Source organism: Schistocerca piceifrons, chromosome 10 (assembly GCF_021461385.2).
Source record: "Schistocerca piceifrons isolate TAMUIC-IGC-003096 chromosome 10, iqSchPice1.1, whole genome shotgun sequence".
Lineage (NCBI taxonomy): Eukaryota > Metazoa > Arthropoda > Insecta > Orthoptera > Acrididae > Schistocerca > Schistocerca piceifrons.
Window position 1 is genome coordinate 140,031,762 of NC_060147.1, and position 25,820 is coordinate 140,057,581.

The 25,820-nt window shown below is 49.1% G+C and overlaps 1 protein-coding gene across 1 annotated transcript in view; it reads left to right on the forward strand.

Annotated features, from left to right (window-relative positions):
• Window positions 1–23,564, forward strand: part of LOC124718832 (proline-rich extensin-like protein EPR1) — a 36,835-nt gene extending 13,271 nt beyond the window's left edge. Inside the window, exon 2 of the mRNA XM_047244455.1 lies at window positions 21,034–23,564. Within this exon, the coding sequence (XP_047100411.1) occupies window positions 21,034–22,878 (1,845 nt within the window). The 3' untranslated portion in view covers window positions 22,879–23,564. The remainder of the gene's footprint in view (window positions 1–21,033) is intronic.
• The last annotated feature ends 2,256 nt before the right edge of the window (window positions 23,565–25,820 follow it).

A 25,820-nucleotide genomic window follows, 5' to 3' on the forward strand; every position in this document is an offset into this window, starting at 1 on the left:
GTATTGCGTGGCGACGTAATAGCGCACAGTGTCGGCAGCCGGACCTTCGGCGTTTCTTTTACGGTAGCGGCGCGGTGAACGGGACGGATGTGGAGGAGTCGCAAAAACTCTTTGCCCTCCACTGTGCGTCGCGCTGGTAATTTCAGGCGCAGCGCCCGCAGGCGGTCGTAAAACGATCCCCTTTCACGGATCTGGGTCACGCCGTGCGAAACCGTCCGCTCAAGACACTGCGTTGCGGAATCGCCTCGCCGTTCACATTCTGCCCTCCGCTCCCAGCTGTTTTTTGGTGATATTCGTAACCGCTCCAGGCACTGGGTCAGCTGAACCGGCGAACTCGGGACATTTCTCCGGGGACGCAGATAAACTGGTTGTCTCCAGTGCGGCGGTGCGACTGGTTCTGGAAACTCGACTGGACACGACAACCTCGGCAAACCGATTGTCGCAATCGCACGGCGGGTCTTGTCCCGCAGTTATTTGAAATCTGAATGGTCACCCAGATTCGGCCGTGCGTGAAGCAGGCGGCAGGCCTCAATTCACTCGTAGGATAAACAGAAAATGTAGTCTACGAACGAGATTGTTTAAAAAAATAAAATTAAAAAACCTCGTCCCGGGTCTCTTTGTAGAATGTTGCTCAGGAAGGTGGGACCCACACGACAAAGAGTAGTAACAGGGGATATTGAACCTATGCAGAGAAAGGCAGACCGACTGGTCACAGATTTCGATTAAAATAATATTGGGCGTTAGATTGTGCCGTTATAAAAACAGCTAAATTGCCAACGTTTCGACAGACCTTGCAGTGATCCTCTTCAGGATAGTCAACCGCCCTGAATAGCACTGCTGCAAAGTCGGTCGAAAAGTCGGCAATGCAGTTGCTTTAGTGTTTTATAATGATGCGGTCTAATACTCAACATTATTTGACTTACAATGATCCTGGCACCGGAAGTTTACAAACTTGGATCACAGATTTGTTTGAACCACAAGCGACCGTCGTGGAAATAAAAAGAAAAAAGGAACCTGAAATACCAGACACTTCAGGATAGACGTGAAGTATCCCTGGAAAGCATACTTAGAAAGTTTCAAGAATCAGTGAAGAATCTAGCAATCTGCCACAACCCTCAACGAATCGATCCCAAAGGGACTATGAAGAAATGAACATACTAATCCAGCAAACACGGAGGCATGTAAGATAATCATTCTTCCGACGTTGCATATCAGAATGGAACCGAAAGCCCCATTTAGCGATACAATGGAAGTATCCTCTGTCGCGCAATTGCTGTGGTTCGCAGAATATGGAGTAAGTAAAAATAGGTATTACTCTGCTCATGACTCGATACATTTCTTTACGTCGCAACGAGTCGCATTACATTATCAATTCGCGCGTTTCCACTGCTCATTCTGGTATAGCACTTCGCATTTCGGACTGTAGCCCTTCATCTGTTTCGCTGATGTGCCTAAGTGGGACTGAAAACACTCGGATACGCCACAAAAGGAAATAATGCCCATCGTGACTTAGCCTACTGTCTGGGTGTGTTTGCCGTTGCTGCTCTTGTCTGTAGTGAGGTAGCTTAAACTGGTTATGCAGATATGACACAGCGACACTGCAGTGCTATTTTACAGCACTGCCTGTAAATGTCGTCAGTAGAAGTGCGACGCACCACCGCCTGGCGTTTTGCTGACACAGAATTGTCTATACTCAGTTCGCTGGTTTCATAAGCGCATATCGCGTAGCTCAAACTTAGAATACAATTTGTTCTCATGTGGCTACAACGCTTTTCGTTTGAAGTTGTGTGTGTTTCCAACTAAAAATAGGTATTTTTAATCAGAACACATGATAAAATTGAAAAGGGACTTCGGTTTTTCTTTGTTTCGTCATCTGTTAAACATGTATACTGCATTCAATTATATTTCAAGTCAAGATTTTGTACACCGCATTAAAACTGGTGTTGGCAATTGCTTTTCCGGCCTTTCACAGCTGCGTCATTAAGGCCACTGAAACGGTTCGGCGACAGGGAACACAATGGTTTATGATTGCGTCCGGGGGTCGTTTCGCCCCGTTGTCAGCACGGATGGGTATGCGGGGCAGAGCTTGAGAAATGTGGGCGAGCCCAGGTCTGCGTATCTTCTCGCAGATCGGCGAGAGCGCGTGATGTTATCTGGAGACACGCCCGCCTCGTGCGGTGACAGTGCACCTACCCACACGCGGCCGTCATTACGAAACAAAAGCGTCGCCGTCACGCGCCTTGATCCTGACAACGTTGCTACGAGGGCAACGCAATCGCCCACTGCTCGCCAGTCTCAGTACCATTGCAAGGGAGGCAGATTTCAAGCGAGGAGGAGTTGCTCTCGAAGTAGCCGATAGCTCTTACTGCGAGCATACGGAATATGTTCTAAAAACGTGTGACCGGTTCGAAGACCTCCCCGCGACAGTACCTGAACGGCGGGGTCTTGATCAGAGGCAAATGTGTCCAATGAGAGCGAAGTGACAGGACCGCCCCTATTCCTCAAATACACAGGGTAGATAGCCATTTGCCGCTGCTTTGTTGACGATGCATTTGTCTACGAGACAGTGATTGGTTGTAGGGGGTTTAGGATTGTTTGGGCAGAACTTCTGTCTTTCATTTAATCGGCTTTTGGTTGATATCCAACTATCTCATCAAGCATCACGAATATGGAATGGAAGAACAAGGTACACACGTAGATCAATACGAGAGTTGTATGGATGTGTGGAACCAGTTTCAAGTATAATTCGTAGCAGAAGATTTAAATATGAGTATGTGGAGCAAACATATACGCAACGCTAAACGAGGGGAACTGGGTGGTATACGTCAGGTAGGATTGAAATAGTAGTCGGGATAAAGGTTAAGAAACCCCACGCAAACGAGAGGTAAAATTGATATCTTAAAAGCGGAAACACGCAGGAAGACAGAGACATTAAAGAGGTACTGCGAGGAAATAAAAACGAGATTGCACCTGTACGAAAGAGAAATAATCGGATAGTGTTGGGTTACAAGGTTATATGAAGCGTCGCGTCATATAAATATTTAGGGGAAATACTAAACGGGACCCACATGTAAAATTCGTATTAGGGAAGGCGAATGGAATACATATATTTGTTGGGAGGGTTCTGGTAAAGTTTAGTGCATTTCACCAGGAAGTCGCATAGTGCGAGCAACTCTAGATTATTGCTGCAGTGCTTGGAATCCGTATCAAGTATGCGTGGCAGCAGATGTCGAATAGTTAAGGGAAACGCTGCTAACGTCGTAACAGGACGGCGCAGTCCATACGAAAAGAGTAGCTGAGAACCTCTGGTAACTTAAATGGGAACCTCAGGAGGAAAGGCCGCGGTGCCCTCGCGAAAACACGTTGGGTAAATGTCAAAAAACGGCATGCGAACATTGCTGTCATTCCGTACTGCGACCACCATTGTATATCTCGCGTAAGGCTCATAAGAACAATGTGAGAGATTGGAATTTGTTTGCAAACGTTTACACAGCCACTGTTCCCTCACTGTATATGCGAACAGAATAAACCCTAGAACTCGCAGTTCCAGCTTTATGGCCATCATCACACTTACATGTTAAATACAGGTGAAGAACAAGAACCTAATACTGGTAATCAGTTCAGTGAAGGACTAAGCGACCCGTGTGTGGTCTGTCTTCATGATGTACCCAGCTTACTTCTTCTCCATTGACATTTCATTCGTTGATGTTCATGGTTGAGAAATTTTGAAAATACTTTCATTTTTAATTCTCTGTTGCAGATCTGATGATGGCTGTAATGCCGAAGTCACTTATCTGTTAGAATGAAATAAGACGTGACATAATTTTCTAATTCTAAAGTTTATTTACCTTCCTTCGTCACGGTCCCCGCTCCCCCCCCCCCCTCCCCCCCCCCCCCCCAAAAAAAACGTCAAAACGACCCAGTTCCACGGCTTTAATGGAACAGAAAATCGTAGTGTTTTTTTGCCACGTACTGGACAATGTCCTGCGCAGTATGTATGTGGACGTACGAGGGCTGTCCGGTAAGTAAGTACTGACACGTCGCGAAATGGAAACGACAGGGCAGTATCTGTAGTACGCCTGTCGATCCTGTCGCGTCGCTCTTCTCAGCTGTGAGCGCACAGTGAGGGCATCGAGATGCCTGTAACAGTAATGTCTCCTGCCAAGTATGGGTGTCCATTCGAGGTTCCGCCTGCTTTCATGCAACCCCACATAACGTGCCTGTCATGCATTTCCTTCCTCACGACAATTCTCGGCCGCACACTCCAGGGGCAATGGGGACGGTCCTGCAGCGTCTTCGATGACAACTGCTTCAGTAACCACCATACAGCACGTAAATGGCTGCCTCTGACGTTCATGTCTGCTCACATGAACCACTCGCTATGAAGACATCATTTTGGTACAGACAACGAACTGCCGACCAGTGAATAGAAATGGTGGAAAGCATAGCCGGCTGGCTTCTAAGATGAGGGTATTGGAAAGTCGGTACAACGCAACGACAAATGTCTAGTTCGGAGCGGCGACTCTGTACAGCAAGTGCAGCTAACTGTTGCAAATAAAAAATTTTTGATTTTCACTGTAGTTTCCGTTTCGCGACCGATCGAATCTTACTATCTGACTAGCCGTCGTAGAACGGTGGACGCGTGCTGAACAAATCACTCATCATCGCGAAGGGTCGAAAAGAATCAAATTAATCAGCATTATCATTTGTGTCATTTACATTCTGATCGTGTAGGGACGCCTTCTGACCCATACTGAGCACGCATTTAAAACCAACACGTCATGCTCCAAGATGGGATTCGCAGACTGCAATGGCAGACTTGCTACACAGCATTCGTTGGGCGCATGTAGTGCGGGTCGGCTGACTTTTAGGGGCCCGAATATCGCGCGCAGATACTTGCGAGTACGGGGAAGGCAGTAGTGTACAGCACAGCGAGCTAGGAGTACAAGGCGGCGCATTGAGCGCGGCACGCCTAACAGGTGCCAGGGACGCAGATGGGAACAGACAAGAGGTTGCGCAAGCTGAGCGGCCGCCCGATCCTTTATCGCGGCGGCCGCCCCTCTGACCCCCCGAGTCCGGAGCGAGAGGAAGTGGAGCGCAGGAAGAGGGCGTGAAGGGGCGGCGCCGAGCCTCTCACCGGCGCCGCGGTTACCACGGCCCTCCAAGCCACGTTGAGTAACACTCCACTGACTGGCCACGACCGAGTTCCGGAACTTCAAACAGACGGCGTCGCGACTTTTAGGGTCACAACAGTTCCGCTTTAGAAGCGTATCCACCGCTGCGTGTCTGACCCGATGACTCGTCTTCAGCCTGTCCACTGCCGTGTGGATTGTGTGTGCAACTGTTGGCAAGCCTGTCCACTGACAGACATTTTGCAGCCGCGACATCATCTTGCGACATCATCTTGCGACCTCTTCCACGTCTGCCTTCTGTTCTCCCTTCAATAAGCTAGACACTGAATTTCGCTTTAGATGAAACAAGTAAGTTAACAAATCACGATTTTTGCTTATACACTGTAGAACTTCCTCATGCGCCCCTCGTACTGTCCATGGAACCATGACGCGACTACTGCTCTTCCCCTATTTCAAATGCCTTTATATTACTCGTTGTTTTAACGTCCAACATTCCATGCCGTACAGCACCACAGCGCAAACGTGGAATTTTATGAACAGACCTGTGCGATTTAGGTTGCAGTTTACATTATTAAAAACTTGTTGAAATTTGATGAGAGTATCGCGAGCATAATTTATTCGACATTTCGGATCTTCAGAAAGCGATATGGCAAGGTATTTAAACTTCCTTACTCGTTCGGCTAGCAGACTGTTAAAGCGCAACGTGGCGTTGTTGAAAGTAAAAATGCTAATATGTCTCAAACACAGATGTAGAACTGATGCCAAGCTCCTGAAGATGGGCTCCGAGAGTTCGAAACGCATCGTGCATTGAAATAAAAAAAATCGTGATTAGTGTCTCAAGGCGGTTTGTTCTCTCATGATTTTTTACGGAAGTAATACAGTCAAGTCGACAACACTGTCTACAATGGACAAAACTATGTTTCAGTGCCTATTGTTATTACGATCGATTTTGTTGACACCTCTTTCAGTGTCTCCTAGGGCATCCTCAAAAATCAGTTCCGAGTAAATATTGAATAGCGAGGGAAAGAAAATGCAGCTTTGCCGGAGTCATCTACGCATCTGATTCTTGCTGCGCACAACACAGGCGAAACCTTTGGCGTTCGAACCATTGTCTGGCGAACCAAGAAACGCCGCCATCGATTGGAACGTGTATTCTTCGGCTTTTTCGAGAACTTTGAATACCAAATCCAAGAAGACAGACCTCTTGTTTCACCCTGCAGACCGGCTCGCGTGGCAGCACTCAAAACTAGGTCGGCAAGAGTTGTTCTCGGATATGCACAAGTTTTCAGTTTCTCCTTAATTTTACCGCCATTCGTGTACTGCCAAAATCAGAATACTAGTGACATTTGCGGTGGTTTTCAATAACACTTTTCACGGTAGAGAGATGGAAAATGCACTGAATATGTATGCCTGACTTTGCCTGCTCTGCCATCCCACAGTGTCGGCCTATCACTTATCACGTTTAATATGATTTGTTTCTCGAAGTGAATGCTGATACGCGTCGTCAGAGGCGGAAAGTAAAGTAAGTTTCGCCCGACCTCACTGCTGTGCAGAGTACCCGCGCGCGTGTAAACACGGCGCTGACCTTACGCAACGACCCGATAGGGGTAGCGCACTCCGGTAGCCAGCCGCCTGTGCACTCAACCAGTGTGCGACGCTAGCGGGCTTTTCTCGTCGCGCTTAGCTTCCGGCACTCTGCGTCGCCGCTACGCTTTTCGCAACCTCCAACTCAAACGCACGCTCCGAGCACTGCCCAGCTGTGGCACGCCCCTAAGTCAAATCGTGGAAGCAATCCAAACCTACATACACACTCCCAGAGACGCTATCAGGGCAGCTACTACCGCATTGCGTCAGTCTCCATTTGTGAATAGACGAGTTTTGCTGTTCGGGCACTACAATAAGAGAAGAAAGGATGATAAAAAACGTAGACAGACAATAGCATGGAAATGTTTTCCCAAGAGGGGAGAGTAATGTGTTAACATCGATTGTCGACTTAAGTGTTAGAAAGTATTTTCTGGACGTATTCGTTGTATAGTTTCATATGGAAGTGAAACATATACAATTAACAGTAAAGACAAGAAGAGAATAGCAGCTTTATGAATGCAGTGGTACAAGACAACGCACAAGATTAGACACGTAGATCGAGTAATTAATGGAGTGGGACTGAAAGGAATTGAATAACAAAGGATATTTATAGCACTACCTAACTAAGTGAAAGTATCGATTGATGTGACACATCCAGGAAACGTAGGTTACAATGGATATAAAACTGAGAATTTACACTCAGATGACGAGATGTGCACGTGATAGAGTTGCATGGATAATTGTACGAGGCAGCCTTCGTGCTGATGACTGCAATTACTGTGGGGACAAGACGCGGGAGTGGGCCGCACCGGGGCGCTCACACAGCTGCTAGTTACGCTGACGTGCGGCGTGCTGGCCGGAGTGCTGCGACAAAAAGCCCCGCAACCTTTAGCACAGAGTGCAAGGACTTCCCCAGGGCTGGTATTTGCAGCTAACGGTAGCCGCAGCCCTATTGTCCGCCGTCGGCTTAGATAACCTTGCTCTCTGGGTACGTGAGTTCCTTTCTTTACCCGGCGTCGAAGTCTCTCGGTTTCCCCCGCGTCGCAGCGGTAAAACATAATACGGGCACTTAGTAAGGGTCAAATAATGACAAGACTACTTTCGAACATTTAGAAAATTTAGCCGGCCGCGGTGGCCGTGCGGTTCTAGGCGCTACAGTCCAGAACCGCGGGACTGCTACGGTCGCAGGTTCGAATCCTGCCTCGGGCATAGATGTGTGTGATGTCATTAGGTTAGTTAGATTTAAGTAGTTCTAAGTTCTAGGGGGCTGATGATCTAAGATGTTAAGTCCCATAGCGCTCTCAGCCATTTTTTGAACCAGAAAATTGTTCCCTTCCCTCAGCCAAACGAAAAAGTAAGTTGTGTCTCAACGTGAGTGCAATAGTTGCTAATGTCTCGTTCAGTCAACTGTTTATAAAGTTCGTATGCACAGTGGATTTCTAACAATGCGCTGTTTCAGTTGCTCGGTGTACTCTATGGTCGATTGATTTGGACAGCCGTACGGGAGTCCGTGAGAGGAGTTACATAACTGTCAACTCAGTAGCATCATGTAAAGATGAATGTCATAAATAAACACAGCTGAGTGGAATACAGCAAATATACACAAATATTATTAACACATTACCGCCAACCACAGGAAGATATGGGGCTTTGAAGCACGTCTTGCAATTACGAAAACTGACACATTTATCCCGCGGATCGCTCCCGTGTGCTGTCGTCAAACATACGCGTAAAGGCTGGACTGCGTGGAAGGGCTCGTGTGGGGGGGCAGCACTGTTTTCCAGCCCGGAGCGCGGCAGTGACGTAGCGAGATCCCGGGAGAAAACTCCGGCGCTGTGGGCGTGTGCGAGCGGCGTGCAGATCAGAGCAGGGCTTAATACAGAGGGCGTGGCCGCCGCCCACCGCAGCTTTCCCTGCCGGCTGCAGGGCTGGTTTGGCAGCCAGTTTAGTTGCCCAGCTGCACGTAGGTGGCGGCGGAAACAGCTGCCGGGGGAAAGCGGACGCACCTCTCTCTCTCTCTCTCTCTCTCTCTCTCTCTCTCTCTCTGACATACGGCGCAGATTACGGAACATATCCTGCGCTCGTTACAGACACTTTATGGAGCATTGAGCAACTCCTAAAGAGGAATCGGTACGGTGTCCGAAAGCACTAGTCAAGTCAAACAGAGCTTGATCTACTCGTTGCAAAGATCCAGATGGCAGCAGAAAACGGAGCTTGGGTTGACGTAGTGTTTCTTGACATCTTAGAGCGCCTTCCATGAACATTTTATCTTCCTTTGTGCCGGAGTCATTACAGTCGCAAAACACGGTACGTAACTTACACTGATGAGCCAGAGCATTATGACAACTGCCGGCCGGGGTGGCAAAGCGGTTCTAGGCGCTACAGTCTGGAACCGCCCGACCGCTACGGCCGCAGGTTCGAATCCTGCCTGGGGCATGGATGTGTGATGTCCTCAGGCTAGTTAGGTTTAAGTAGTTCTAAGTTCTAGGGGACTGATGACCACGGCAGTTGAGTCCCATAGTGCTCAGAGCCATTTGTGCCATTATGACCACTGCTGACCACTGTCCACTGTCCACCGCGACGTTGAATACCGCCTGGTGGCACTGCGGTCACGTGACGTGTTAAAACAAAACACGGAGGGGAATTACCCTAACGAAGATATGGGCTGCAAGCGGGAAAATCTAGTGAGATAAGCGACTCTGACAAAGGCCAGATTACTATTATGCAGAGCATCTGAACGAGGATCTCGGAAACGGCGAAGGTGGTCGAATGTTCACCAACTACTGTCGTGAGCACCTACAGAAAGAGGTAGGACAGTGAAACTACCAGTAGGTGCTAAATGACAGGACGTCCTCGACTCTTCACAGAACGTGGGGATCGGCGCCCTGGCTGCTCTATAAAGTGGGATAGATGGTGATCTGCGGCGTCTCTACCGGAAAGAGCGCATTGCTGGCACACGGACCAGTGTTCCGGACCACAGCGTGCATCGCTGAACACGGAGCTCCGCAGTAAATCAGACACTTGTTTACATGTTGACCCGACGGCATCGTCAGTTACGATTGCAGAGGGCACGGAACCATCGGGATTCTACCGTCCATCAATGGAAACGTGTCGGCTCTTCGGGTGAATCACAGTTTTGCTACACTAGGTCGGTGGTCGTCTCTACAAAGGCCGTCATCGAGGTGATCGGCGGCTCGAAACGTGCAGCTCGCCACGGACGCAGGCTGGTTGGAGCAGTATAATACTGTGGGAGAGGTTCTCCTGCGTTTGCATAGGATCTGTGTGGTAATGGAAGACATACTGACAGCTGCAAACCACCTACATCCTTTCATGCTCGATTTCTTTCCCGACGGAGATGTCATCTTGCGGCAGTATAATTGTCCGTGTCTCGGAGCCAGAACCTTGCCACAGTGATTTGAGCAGCATTATCATGATCTCACGTTGATGTCTCGGCGACAAAATTCGCATCATGTAAATCCTATGGAACCCATCTGGGTCGCTAGAGGTGCCATCACCGCGTACTCAAATCAGCGGCCCTGTATTTACGCGAATTACATGCCACAGCTACCAACAAACTTTCGGACTCTGATGGGCAGAATTAGTGATGTATTTCCTTCCAGAGACGGACAAACAAGCTATTAAGCAGGTGGACATAATGTTTTGGCTCATCAGTATATATTACTACTCGACCACGATATCACTGGACTTGGCGTCTTAAGGCCGTTATCGGAAACACGCTATGACATTACAGTGAACAAGTACAGTGCTGACTGAGGAAAACACATCGCACTGTGGAAGATTTCGAGACACCTGTGCGAATACTATCAAAACGAGACTGGTTCCCCGCACAGTTGGTTGCCAGCTAGGTATGTAGATGCAAACAGGACAGCCCGTTGTAAGGATAAATCTACAGCTGCGTGCGCACTTAAATTTTTTTGAGAATGAAGGATATATGTGCCTGAAATGAATACCTCAGGTAAAGCACAGAATAACACACAAGGAAACGTGTTTCCATTAGAACTGTATTGGTCGTACTAAAATAATGACGCATTTGAGAAGTTTCGAATACTAAACAGTCATCATCAGAAGTGAAAAAAGAGAACTATTAAATGTAATGACAGGTTATTTTCTAACAAATCGGATGAGTATATTTTCGCATTTATGCCTTTTTTTAATTATATATTTAACAAAATTTTCACTTTAGTTCTTTTCTTAGTTTTGATCCTGACTGTTTGGGTGCCGAAATCGTGAACTTTGGTGTTACACCTGTATTTAGTGCGATCAAGATAGTTTTAATAAAAAGTTGTTTGAATAAGTTAGATCGCGTGATCTAAGTGAGAATGTCAAGTTTCATGAATACACAAAGGCCTGGGGTAACAGAAAATTGGGCGCGTGAAAGCTTCACATACGGCAATATGCCTGCAAATGTCGTAGCACGATGTCGGCAGCCTGAAATTGTAAACAGTACGGGATGTTATCTTGCGGGGGACTTGAGACTGTGGATTCCAGTATGTAAATGTACGAGTAGGTTTCGACATAAGATAGGCTTTGGTTACTGGAGACCTCAGACCCGTCGCAGCTCGGGCTGACCAAAAGGAGCGGCGGGGCAGTAAGGAGCGAGAGTGCGGGAACCGTGTCAGAGGCGGCCGGTTCGTTAATTACGGAGTGCGAGTCGGCAGATGTCGCGGCAGGGAAAGCGGCTCGCCTCGGCTCGCCTCTTTGTGTGGGGCGCCCGGACCCCCGAGGTGTGGCGTGCTAGCAGAGCGACCGGTCCGCCAGGGCGGCCCGCCAGCTTTCGCCGGGCCAGGAAGCGGGACCAGGATGCGTCGCGCCGTGATTCCTGCGGTGCGCCGCGGCGGGGTGCGAACTCGTTCCGTCCTGCCGGGCACCTCTTCAGGAACCCGCACTTTCACTCTGCAGCCGCCGGTTCGCGGACGGCGGGCAGATCACGTCGGGAGTCCATCACTGTCCTCCCTCCCCTGTCGGGTGAGAAGTAGCTGCAGAGTTCGCAAGGTGAACGCCCGTTTGGCATGGCTGCTGAAAATGCCATTGCTTTTGGAGGGGGCAGGAATATTCCTCTCCGTGAAAACGAGTAAAAAACCTGACCACGTTCAGCAGTTATCGAATTATATCGCTGCAGTTTACTTGGGGGTGGTATCCTGCCTCTGCTTTGTTTTACTTCTTACTCTTTCCATTCTCCACAGCTAGGAGTGGTGTGGAATGTTCGAGATCCGGCCAAATGAAGAGTTGTTCTTCTGTTCAGCCAAGTATCACACGTTAATTTTAATTTTAATAATTAACAGCCTCAGTTGCACTGTTTGCCTAGAATTTACCTAGGTTTCAGTCGGGATAACCCAACCTTCTTCAGAGTTGAGTTCCAGTACAGCACTCGTGGCTGCCGCATCGCGGTAGCGAAGTGGGGCCGAGGCAGTTCCAGATAAGTTTTGTAGTCTGACGATAATTTATGAATTTTTAGTTTTAGCTTGACGATGTCCCCTATGGAAAGACGGTAGTTACTGTTATTCTGAATAAGGTTGGGTTATACCGACTGAAACCTAAGTAAATTCTAGGTAAACGGTGCAACTGAGGCTGTTAATTATTAAAATTAATATTTACACAGTTGCTGGCAGGGCCGCGAAATGTTGAAGATATTTAAGTATCAGACGAGCTGACAGCGGCGTAGATGGGGGATCCCAAGTGCGAACAAATATTAGGCTGTTACCAGTTGCGGTATACAGCTTACAACCACTGGAAACCTCCCGAAGAATTGGGGGATTGGAACCGTATTAATTTATTCCTGGGAAAACGTCCTTCGATAAAAATGTCCACTCAGCCAAAAATTAAAATGAATGTGTGTGTGTGTGTGTGTGTGTGTGTGTGTGTGTGTGTGTGTGTTTATTGAACGGAGTGAAGCGTAGCCCGCCTAACAATAATGTTTATTTTACTGAAATGCTCATGCTACATCGATAATGTTTATACCTGTTTCCGCTGTCTAGTTACTATCGCTAACCCACAAACAATTCTTGGCCGTTGGCTCCAACGCAACAAGCTGTACGTCAACATCTCATAAGACTCAATCTTTTTCGAGTCATCAACGTTCTCACTTGTCTGATGCGGCCGATGACGACTCCTCTGTGAGCCCATCTCTACATCGCACAGTAGCACTAGCAGCCTACGCCGTTATTTATTTGTTGGATGTATTGCAATGCCTCCCGCTACAGCTCTCCAGGGAGATGTAGAGACCCTTACTGGAGAACCGTAATTGTCTACAAAAGATACACAACATGTTTACAAAACAACTGTCCCGCGCTCTCACAGTACTCGTTGAGATGTGGTACGCTGCAGTTATATCAGTAACAAAGTCCTCACGCGCAACATTTGTTGGCAGCAGTACGGTCGTTCTGCAGGCTGCTTCAAATGCCGGTTCTCTAAATTTTCTCAGTTTTGTTCCTCGAAAAGGAAGTCGCGTTCCCTCCAAGGATTGCAATTTGAGTCCTCGAAGCAAAGCCCGCTAACACTTGCGTTTTGTTGGAACCTGCCGGTAACGCGGGCAGCCCACCTCTGAATTGCTTCGATATCTTCCTTTATTCCGACCCGGTACAGGTCCCAAACACACGAACGGTACTCAAGAATGGGTCCCTCTAGTTTCTTTTTCAGCCTCCTTTACAAATGAACCACACTTTCCCAAACTCTTCCTATAAACCGAAGTCGACCATTCGCCGTTCCTACCACACACCTCACATTCTCGTTCCATTTAATATCGCTTTGCAACGTTAAACTCCGCTATTTAATCAACGTGACTGTGTCAAAGACGACACTACTAATGCTGTAAGCGGACATTACGGTATTGTTTTTCCTACTCAGTCGCTATATTCCTAGCTACCTACCATACACCACAGCAACTACAAAGTTTGTTTAGCTTATCTTGTATCATCCTACACTCACTCAACTTCGACACCTGCCTGTACACCACAGCATCATCTGTAAAGACTGCTGCCCACTTGTCCACCACATTATTCAGTACGTAGAAGGTAACAGTGGTCCTGTCACGCATCCCTGAGACACTCCTGACGATACCCACCGTCCGCTACTCAGTCTGGAGACGCAGGAGAACGTCGCTGTGGGCTGCACTTTCCTCGTCTTCCGGAGCACCGATGTAATAGCCGATCTTTACACGTGGCGTGTCGGGTAGGAGAGGTGGGAGCGAATCTGACCGGACGGCCGCTTTCTCCGCCGTAAATCGTGGCCGCTGTTTCCGTCCGTCCGTCCGTCCGTCCGTCCGTCATGCAGACGGCCGGGTCGGTGCCGGCTTTCCCTCGCGTTGCATTCCGGAGCAAACGCGCTGCCGGCGATTTGCGCGAGTGATGCGCGAGAGCGGGTCGCAGCAACGTGAGGCGCCTCGCGGATGTTGTTGGCGGCGGCGGCGGCGGCGGCGGCGCCTCTGAAGTCCGACGTGACGCGGGCAGGCCGCAGCAGTGCCGGCTGACGCGCCACTTGCCAAGGACCGCTCACCGAACCGCGAGGGCGTGGCACCCGTGCCAAGTGCGCGCGGCAGGCATCTCCCGATGCAGAGTCCGTCCCATCCTAATATTACGGTCCTCACGTGACACTGCAGGGCTACACAGCAGGTTTCGCGAGGTCGATTCTCGCACGGGACGTGGCTGCAGCAGTTGTGTGTGCTGACACTGACTGCACTCAGCAGGGTTAGTCACCTCAAATACGTTTTGATTAAGGCCCCTGGGAGAACCAACCGTGACAGAACATTTCCACCTGGCATGATGGATAAATGAGGGAGATGCTTGTAATAACCTCAGTACCAAAAAAGGCAGGACCTGTGAGGTGTGAGCACCGCCAAAATACGGCTTTCGGAAGTCGGAAATTTCAAACTCGAAATTTCTACAGATTGAGGGAACGACAAGTAGAAGCCCAACTCGGGGAAGATATGTTTGTCTCCTGTACAAAAGTAAGACCACGGAAACGAACCCGCACTTGTACCATTTGCAGATTTGGAGAAAACTTTGACAATATCCACCGAACTATAGTGCTTGAAGTTTTGAAGACAGCAAGTGTAAAATACAGTGAACGAAAGCTTAGTAACAACTTGAACAGAAACTAAACTTCAATTCTAAGTGTCGAAGGACATGCCAGGCAAGCTGTGGTTGAGAATGGAGTTAGACGTGGACAGAGCCTATCCCGCATGTTATTGAATCTGTACATCCAGCAAGCAGTAATCAAACCAAAAACAGATTTGCAAATTCAGAGGCAAGAAGCAAGAACTCTGAATTTTGCCGAAGACGTTGAAAGTCTGTCGCAGTGAACAAAGCAGTTAAAAGAGCAGTTAAATGGAATGAATTGTGTCTTGAAAAGAGCTAAAATGGTTCAAATGGCTCTGAGCTCTATGGGACTTAACATCTGTGGTCATCAGTCCCCTAGAACAGAACTACATAAACCTAAGTAACCTAGGGACATCACACACATCCATACCCGAGGCAGAATTCGAACCTGCGACCGTGGCAGAATATCAAGAAAGGTAAAAGAAGAGTAATGGAGTGTAATTGAATTTTAAATCAGGCAATGACGGCGCATTCAGATTAAGAAATGAGATGCAAAAGGTGGACAAGTAGGTTCACCATGTGGGCAGCAAAAGAACTGGCGAGAGCAGACGTAAGGAAGACACAATTTAGACCGACAGTAGCAAGTAATGCGTTGATGTAAAGGGGAAAAATATTATGATATTTTATGAAGTCTTTTGTGAAAGTATTTGTTTGGAGTGCAACCTTACATGCAAGTGAAACGGGGACGATAGACTGCAGACAAGAAACTAGTGCTCCTTTTTGTAATGAGATGTTATAGAAGAATTCTGCAGATTACATGCATATACTGAGTGAGTAGTGAAAGGTTACTTAACCTAACTACGGAGGTTACATGTTTATGAAATAATATAACAAAAAGGGAGTACGTTGATTGGTCTTAACGAAGACCACTGCGGAAGTGAGGTGACTCAGGTCCGCGTCCCCAGCACGTTAAACCCTAAAGGGAAAACAAGCGAGGCTGTCACACAAGGAATGCGGCGATGAGATGTGGATGGAGGCGCCCACAGCCATACAGAGCAGCCAGCGAGTGACCCCGGCCGTAACTCGTCCTGCGCGACGCGACACGATGCCTCACTTTCTCCTGCGGACAACCACACACACACACACACACACACACACACACCACACCACACCACACACACTCGCGGATGAAGCTCCTAGACCAGACCGGTTGGCAGCTCTCCGCTCGCCTGGCCGGCTAGACTGGCCACACCTCTTGCATCAGCACACACACACACACACACACACACACACACAAGCGCGCGCCTTCCCAGCTGCTGCATTTCCATGGGACACAGGTTTACGAAAACTGCATGTCGCAAACCGATTTTCGCATACAAGTTCACGTGTTAAGGCCTGAATGATTTTGCGGACCCGTGCTAGTATTGGTTTCCCAAGATGTTACTTCTTTTTACTCTCGTAATTTGCTAAGCAGTGGTTCCGTTTCGGATTTAGTCATCACGGTGTCTGATTCTCTTCAGTTAAACACAGGACGCTCATAACTTTTCTTCTTCTTCTTCTTCTATGCCGTTCAAAAAGTAACTCCGTCCACGACAACAGACATTATTAAAATTAAATAGGAACCTGACAACCTAAGCACGTTTCAAAGTTTGTGTGTCACAGGAAATGTGACAGCTAGAACCCCATTTCGAGGATCAATACTACTATGACCAACCACAAGCTATAACAGAGAATCTGTTTAAGAAATCCAGATTCGCGAATCCCATGTAAACGTAGTGGTAAACAGGCGATTCGCACGCGACATCAGCACTGGCAACCCAATAGATTCTGGACCACGGAAGTCTGTCTAGCATATCACAATCACTTTCTATATCTACAGTGTCCGTTCCTCAGCTGTTTCCGCTCATCCCATCGTCAACTGCACGGTTTTACATTTCTGCTCGTTTAAACTAAGTTCCCAGTCTTTGAAACCACTTTGCAAACTCTCCAAACTTCGACTTGATATTTATACACTTTTGTCTGGAAAATACATCACTACAGACAAATGTATCATCCGGGAAACGCTTGACGTTCCTGATGACGTAACAAATATAGGAACCGATCACTTGAAACGCTAATTACAATACTAATAGAAAATCATATTTCCCCTCATTTCTGTGCCCATATTTTCGGTAGTTGCTTTATAATTATTGAAGGCATTTTAAATCCGTCTGTGCAGTTACAAGAATGTAGTTGCAAAGATCATATTATACCAGCGACAGCCGCTAACAACACTTTTGACTTTTGGTGCCAGTTTCGAATGTCACCAGTCATCATCAGGAACATGTAGTTTTTCAATGACAGTATCCGCGTGGATACATATATGGCGTTCCAACCATTCACGACTGTGTTTACACAGGCATCGTAATGGAAAAACTTGTGCATCACGGTCATTAATAATATTCAAAACTGGTAGCAATAACAGAGAGATTTTCATAGCAGCTGTCGGTGGCACAACACGATTCTCGATAAATACCTGCAAGCTGTGAGGTAGCAGCTACTGAAAATATTTCGAAAATGTTGATGTATCCGTGTCCCCACCCACGCTGTAATTGGCTTCATTCCGTTATCGGCCGCAGAGTGAACGAGCACCGAACGAAATTAACGACCGCGCGCCGGACTGGGGAGTTAAGGACCGCTCCGGCGGGGACGCTAATGGCCACTTAGCCGCTGACGTACCGTCGCCGGCCCCCTGCGCTTTGCATCTCGGACACCTCACTCCATCTTTATGCAAATCCTAACTGGAACCGCGCGTAATCGAAAAGAATAGCCCGCGCCGAAGTTCGTTAACGCCATTAGTCCTCACAAACGTTGGCCGTCACGGGTGCTTTACAAGCCGTTACACTCACTCATATTCCTCTCGCGTCGTAGGCGGGGCCAATTGCTGCGGCACGCGATCGGTTTTGGCGGCCCGGAAGTTGATGCGTGAATCAAAGGGCTTCCTCCCTAGGGCGGAGGCTCACTACATCGACTAGGGAGCTTTCCGGAGACTGAAAGAAGTGAATACCGTGTGGCACTGAACTGTTCGTACTTGAGACGCAGAAGACTGGATAGCACCGCCCAGGTTGACGCCCAGTTCCTCGACCGCCGGGACAAGTTCCGTGCCGTTTGCAGATTTTTCGGTTTTGCAATAGAATTGTCATTTTCTGTCCACGGTATTTAGTTAGCTTCCCTGGTTGTCTTTGCTACACACCTTACGAATGTAACTCAGTTGCAAACAATCAGTTTCGCTTTTTTCCTGTGGTCTTCAGTCCAAAGAATGTTTTGATGCGCCTCTCCACGCTGCTCTAGCCAGTGGAAGGCTCTTCGTCCTCAATATCCATCTACAATTTCTAACTCCCCCCCCCCCCCCCCCCCCCCCCACATTTCTCTCTATTACGAAACGTACCGCTTTTTGCTGTCTCAGGCCGTGTCCTAAGAACCGATTAGTGAACTGATGACTCTGTAGTTTGATCCCTTTCTATCCAAACCAACCAGCTGATTGCTTCTTTCAGTCGGGTTTCTCCGTAAAGCTCTTTATTCCCAGTTCCATCCAGTACCTCCTGATTAGTCACTCGATCTAATTTTTGTCTGGGAACCACATTTCCTACCGTTCTACACCATCGTCTAGTGAACGAAATACAAACTTACGGACGACTTTCGTGTCTGAGCTAAGCCTGGACAGGTGTCCACCAGCCAAACAGTTGTTACTGTTTATGTTTTGTGTGAGGTTCAACATGAGAGGTCGCGCTCTTCACTCCGTACCCTGAATCGCCTGCCCGCATCTCGTGGTCGTGCGGTAGCGTTCTCGCTTCCCACGCCCGAGTTCCCGGGTTCGATTCCCGGCGGGGTCAGGGATTTTCTCTGCCTCGTGATGACTGGGTGTTGTGTGATGTCCTTAGGTTAGTTAGGTTTAAGTAGTTCTAAGTTCTACGGGACTGATGACCATAGATGTTAAGTCCCATAGTGCTCAGAGCCATTTGAACCATTTGAACCTGAATCGCTGGCCGATGAGGAGACGCGCCCTCTGTGCTCTGTTCCGCAGGCCGCCTAGCACTGTGTGGTGGAGGGTACTTCTGACACTGCTATCACAGAACGATCCGTGGGAAGAACGAGTGTCGGTGAGACTAGACGTGACTTCCTACTACTCTGATTTTCTCGTCTAGCGTGGTGGGGGACGGCGGTGGGAGAGAGTGACACCTTGTTGGACTCTTCGTGGGAGGTACTCATGCGGAATTTGAGCGGTGAACCTATCCGTGATGCACACACCCCCTCTCGTGTAGCGCCTGCCACTGGAGATTGCTGAGCAAGTGCGGAACACTCTCGTGCTTGCTGAACGAAGCGCTTTTGTCCTGCAGGGTGAAACGGTCACTCAATGCAACGGCGCAAGGACGAACATAAGCATCATAGACGTGTAGCTTAGCACAGGCAATCCTACGGGAAAGCAAACTCAGCTCTGTAAGGCCATAGGAAGATGTACCAGCCTACACAACGGGCCGCCTGGCGCCAAAGCATCTCACTAACAGATATTCCGTAGATGGTGGCAGGATCTGGAGTCTTGCCCAGTCGAACAATACTTGCCGCCACTTCCCGAGCCAAACTGCTCACCATTCGCGAAGTGATTGGAACGCTGCAGACCATCCGGCCAATGTTAAGGACTCTCCCCCCTCCCAGGTAGTTGCTTCACACTGACGCCACCATCAGTTGCTCTTGGCAAGGTACCCCTCGATATCACCTGGTGGATGAATCAGCGGACAATTATAGTTACGGCGGGATGTTTGACCAATGTCTCAGTGCGAAACAGCAGATAAGCTTCATTCACATGCATCTTAACGTTGTAACATCCTCGACCGTGTCTTCCGGACGAGGGTTTAAAAGCTGCACTTACAATTATAGTCGTAGCACATCTATAGACCGTTCGTTTGTCTCTTTATAAAAATGTACAGCTTTACTCCGAAACTGATGAAATTTTGCACACTTTACTTTCAAGACAAGAGGAAGATCACTGTCTACATAAGGTTTCGTAATCTGACTTGAAATATGTACTTAATATATTAAGGATGAGCAGTTACCAAACATGTCGAAAAGTACTTGACCAATTTAGGCCTACTTCAAAGTTCCTGGACGATTTACTCCAAATTTCTACATTCAGATGAAACAATGAAAAAAATAAATGAAAAATTATACGGCTAAAAAACAAAATATATTGTGATGAACTGTTGTTCCTATTGCAAGACTAAGTTACAGGGCCAATATCCAACTTGGAGATAGTACAACCAGACGTCACTACATAATGCGAAAACTCCCGAATTTGACAGGAACATGATTGCTAACTGGTGCTTATTGATCAGTTGCCGTTGTTACACTTGCAGCGGAAAGAGGCTGGCCGTTAAAAAACCTACTGCTGAACGCAGTAAAAACAACCATCAGCACGGGGTATGCCGCAAGGTGAAGACGTATTCGTTCGTCGCGTTCTGTTGAAACCCAATCATTCAAATAAGCCCTTCGACAAGAGACTGCAGTTTCCCATGCGCCTTGCATTCGCTATGAGTATCAACAAGGCACAGGGCCAACCACTTTGTGCGGCAGATATAAACGTTTCCAGGCAAACTTCCCTCAGACGAACTTCCTATGTACTGAAATAAGCCAAACTTCATTCGCAGTTCAGCTCGTAAATTTATGTCCATGAATATGGGTGGAAAAGCATTCTCTGCCGACCGAAAGACAGACCCACGTGTAACCGTAACTCATACTGGCTGAAGGTAATGTTAGACGGCAAGGGATCAGACGCCGCACTATTGCGTTCCACAGGCAGCTAGTGAACAATATAGGAGAAAATACTGAAGGAGTAACAGCAGTTCGGCGTGCCTCGATCCTAGAAATGGCGCTTCACCTTAACATTCGTCGTCAACAGATGGTGGGTGACATGTCAGTGGCAGATCTCTTATATCTCTTATCTCTCTCTCTCTCTCTCTCTCTCTCTCTCTCTCTCTCTCTCTCTACCGTTTTCTCAGACATGCTGCTGTGTGCCACGTACAGATGTCGAAAGTCGGTTAAGATGTCACTTGTTGGTGTGTGCGGGTTTTTGGGCCGCACTAACGTGTTAGCAACATATTCATATCGGTATTAGTTCTTGTAACCTTTCGCGACTTCCCTGTCCTTTTTCGTTTCCTTCCCAATTCCCGTAAACAGCGCGGTAACCTTGCTGCTCTTCTTTAACCACCGCACCGTTCCGGCTGTTGCAGGTGCTATACGTCCTCGCGGTGTCACTAGCGGTGCTGGTGGCAGCCGCAGAGGAGAAGAAGGCGGCGTCGTCGTCGTCGGAGGAGGAGCAGAAGGACGCCAAGGCGCAGCCGGTGAAGCGCGGCCTCCTGGGGCTGGGCTACGGCCTCGGCGGCTACGGCTCGCAGGTGGCCGACGCCCTCGTCCTGGGCGGACAGTCGCTGCCCGCCTTCGGGGGCGGCCTCGGCGGCGGCTTCGGGGGCGGCGCCATCGGCGGCGGTCTGATAGGGGGCGGCTACGGCGGCGGCTACGGCGGCGGCGGCGGCGGCGGCGGCGGCTACGCCCGCTACGGCGAGCACGTCAAGACCGTGGTGAAGGTGCCGGTGCCCGTCGACCGGCCGTACCCCGTCCACGTGAAAGTGCCCGTGCCGCAGCCCTACCCCGTGGAGAAGCGCGTCGAAGTGGCCGTGCCGCACCCGGTGCCCGTGCACGTCAAGGTGCCCTACCCGGTGGAGAAGCGGGTCGAGGTCCGAGTGCCCTACCCGGTGCAGGTGCCCGTCGACAGGCCCTACCCCGTCCACGTCAAAGTCCCAGTGCCGCAGCCCTACCCCGTCGAGGTCAAGGTCCCCGTCCCGCAGCCCTACCCCGTGGAGAAGCGCGTAGAGGTGCCGGTCGAAGTGAAGGTTCCCGTACACGTTCCGGTCGATAGGCCCTACCCGGTGCACGTGAAGGTCCCCGTGCCACAGCCGTACCCCGTCCACATCAAGGTCCCAGTTCCACAACCCTACCCGGTAGAAAAGCGTGTCGAAGTCCCGGTGCCCCAGCCGTACCCTGTCGAAGTCAAAGTCCCTGTCGACCGACCCGTTCCCGTGCACATCCCAGTGGAAAAGCGTGTCGAGGTGCCCGTTCCCGTCCACATCAAGGTCCCGGTCCCACAACCCTACCCAGTCGAAGTCAAGGTACCCGTCGACAGGCCGTACCCAGTTCACGTCAGAGTACCAGTACCTCAGCCCTACCCCGTCGAGAAGCCGGTACCCGTCCCAGTACCTCAGCCCTACCCCGTCCACGTCAAAGTACCGGTTCCTCAGCCGTACCCAGTGGAGAAGCGTGTCGAAGTACCTGTCGACAGGCCGTACCCCGTCCACGTGAAGGTCCCCGTTCCGCAGCCGTACCCCGTCGAAGTGAAGGTGCCGGTACCGCAGCCGTACCCGGTGGAGAAGCGCGTGGAGGTCCCTGTACCGCACCCCGTCCCTGTCCAAGTCCCGGTAGATAGGCCAGTCCCCGTGCCTCAGCCCTACCCGGTCCACGTCAAAGTCCCAGTCGACCGCCCAGTTCCCGTGCCACAGCCCTACCCAGTTCACGTCAAGGTTCCCGTCGACAGGCCCGTTCCTGTACCAGTGAAGGTGCCCGTGCCACAGCCGTACCCAGTCGAGAAGCGTGTCGAAGTACCAGTCCAAGTGCCCGTTCCTGTGCCTCAGCCGTACCCAGTGGAGGTCAAAGTACCCGTCGACAGGCCCTACCCTGTGCACGTCAAGGTGCCGTACCCGGTGGAGAAGCGCGTTGAGGTGCCAGTTCAAGTGCCGGTCCCACAGCCGTACCCAGTCGAGAAGAGGGTCGAAGTTCCGGTGAAGGTCCCCGTGCCTCAGCCGTACCCAGTCGAAGTGAAGGTCCCCGTGCAGGTGCCCGTGCCGCAGCCCTACCCCGTCCACGTCAAAGTCCCCGTGGACCGTCCAGTCCCCGTGCCCCACCCGTACCCCGTGAAGGTACCCGTCGACCGCCCCTATCCCGTCAAAGTGCCTTTCCCCGTGCCGGTACACCAGCCTCACCCTAGCTACGGATACGGGGTGAACGCCGGCTGGAAGAAGTAAACATCGGCGGCTAGGCGCAGCTAACCGGGGCAGATATCTGGACATACACAGTGCGACACTGGAGCGCCACCTTCGCACGGAGGGACGTCCGAAGACCACCGGGGACACGCCGACCAGAAGAGCTGCCACTCCGCTCTCTGCAGTCCTGGAAGACGACGGCACAATGCAGCGTTCGCCTAGGAAAGAAGCACGGAAGAGCTCCACGGCCGGAGACACACCACCCTCTGGCTGACGCTTCTAGTGTTGTCCACCACACCCTCGAGCGTTGCTGTCTGACATGGAAGCCCCTGGACAACACAGGTTCTTCCGCGTCTTCCAGGAGGCGGCAGAGCGGTGCCGGCCGCTCGGGACCCCGTCCCTTACCGTCCTCCAGTGTGGACGGGCGCAGCTTCAGCGTCGCGCGGTAGTCTTCTTCGCCCTGAAGACTGCGGCGCTCCGGCGCGCCGAAACGTTGTACAGCACATCTCACCCATCACGTCCTCCTTGTCGCCGACGACACGCCTCATAGATGCGCCTTCTTCTCCTTTTTTTACTTCTGTTTTCTGTTTATTTGTAAGTATGTATAGCCATTGCATCGTAACAGCCATCACTTCCATATGTGTGTGTTTTATACGTGTCTTTCGCGTCATGTCTCATTTTTCCTTTTTTATACTGAAATATAGTGAAGTCATTTTTGTAAAAGTAAACTCTGGTGTTAAATTCATTCTACCAGTTGCTACACTTCCCAACATTCCTTTATAATCCTCTCCAAGAGCATAGAAGTGCATAGCACATGTATTCAACAGAGTATGCAGAATCACTTGCTGTTTATCAAATACCTCTTAAGAAGTATGGTACTGTGATAAAGCTGGAGCTGATGTCGTTGTTACCATGCACAGTTAATCCAACATAAATGTCAGGGGAGTTAAGCATTGTGGTATGCCAGCATCATAATGTTCTATGCCTTGCCACTACCACCACCACCACCCCCACCACCACCCCCACCATCACCACAATCATAAACTTCAAGGAAGGTACCATGAAACCATAAATTCTCTTTGTGTCATACTCATCTGCCATCTTCGCGAAGCATTTTGCTGTGGGTATAGGTATGAAATTTTACATGGGCCATAGGTCAGTTCAAGGTTATAGCGGCAGAAAATCTAAATATTAAATCCATTTCTACTTTGTCTTGCTTCTTGCTAGACCTACTATTGCAAACATTAATACCACAGCTTGGTCTCACGGAATTGTCGGAACAAAAACGCCTTAGTGAAAAAACAATCAAGATATGGTGGCCTTCACTTTGCTATTCGCTTGGGCTACAGTGGATCATCAATATATAAAAAGGAGTCTGATGTGGAAACCTTAGGTGCTCTAACTTGTATATGCTTAAACACACTGCGGAATTCGAAATACAAATCGTGCTTTGGGAGTCATGAGCCTCTAGCAGTAACATTAACATTGCAGAAAAAAAGAAAAGGAGCTAGTTAATATAACTTCCAACACGTATTGGGCGCTCTAGTGATAATGACTATGTAGTTCATAAACTCAGGTTTTTTTACGATTCTTAAAATGTCAGAGAAAAGCTAGCAGGAACCGCGCCCATAAAACAGAAACGTCATTTCCTAATCAGCACCGAAATCGGTAGGCTATGCTGGACTCTACAAGCATCTCGTAAATTGTAATAGCTGAGCGTCAGATATCAACTATACGCTGATGCATGAAGAGACGAACTGCGCCGGTCAAAAATGCAACAGCTGTGTCAACCTTCCACTATTATGAACATACACGACTACAAATATACAGAGAATAGAATGGAAATACAACAATAATAATGTATGGCATAAGCTTAAGATTCCTGACCATGTGAAAGCTGTAGGTACTTGAAAATGGTTAAAACAGTAATAACTAGATGTTCATTAGCTATCTGACTTATATGTCCTGTCAGCTAAGCACATCCATTCTGCAGCATCAGAAAGGACAGTAGCTAACTGAACAGCGAAACTGCCGTCTTAGGTTTATCCCAAATTTTTCCTCTGAATATTTACTGCTGCAGGATTTGTAGCATAGTACTGGTTGACGTTGACACCATAATGCACATATTCAGTGGAGCTACTGGAAAATTGGAAAATGGTTCCATATTTTGGATAATCGACAGCTCGTAATGTCCTCTCTGCCCTTTTTTTTTTTTTTTGAGAACTGCAAACTGTGGGCTTTGTGTCTTAAGCTAATTTTTACTGCTGGACGAAGAGAGGGTATGCAGTGGACCAGATTCTTACTTGATTTCGTAACTGCTCTTGCACTGTCTTGGAGTAGTACGACGAGCCTGCAGCTTGCACATCATACCCAGCATTTAGCTGTGAAAGAGTGAGCAATAAACTGTCCCGACGACCCGCCCTCACAGTCTTACTTCCGCCAGTACCTCATCAACCGCCATCCAGACTTCAGAGAAGTTCGCCTGCATGCCTTGCGGGAGTAGGACTCCTGGAAGAACAGATACTGCGGAGAAGAGACTCAGCCACAACCTGAGGGAATGTCCAGAATTAAGCTTTCACAGTGCACAAGAGTGTACGCTGGTCTGAGACTACCTGGAAGGTCACATCCCTGTTTTCTTGTTATGGATTTTTATTTTCTGAGCTACTATGTGGTACACGAAAGTTTTCCACAATTGCGTTTCCGCTAGGTGAGCTCTTTGTCAGTCATGAAATCTAGACGTTGCCCTACGGCTACCACCACAGTAGTTGCTGAGTGTTTCATTTGTATTTATATTAATCCTTTTTACGGTGAACCAATGTCGACCACGTTGATTAGCGGGTGTGCTTCCCGTATTGCTCAAATACGAACAGAACGACTTGATAATAATGAGCGAGGGTTACCCAGAAAGTAATGCACCGCATTTTCCTTCTCAGGCGAAATCAATTCTAGGAACGCGAAACGTTATCTATGTATTATATGAAGTC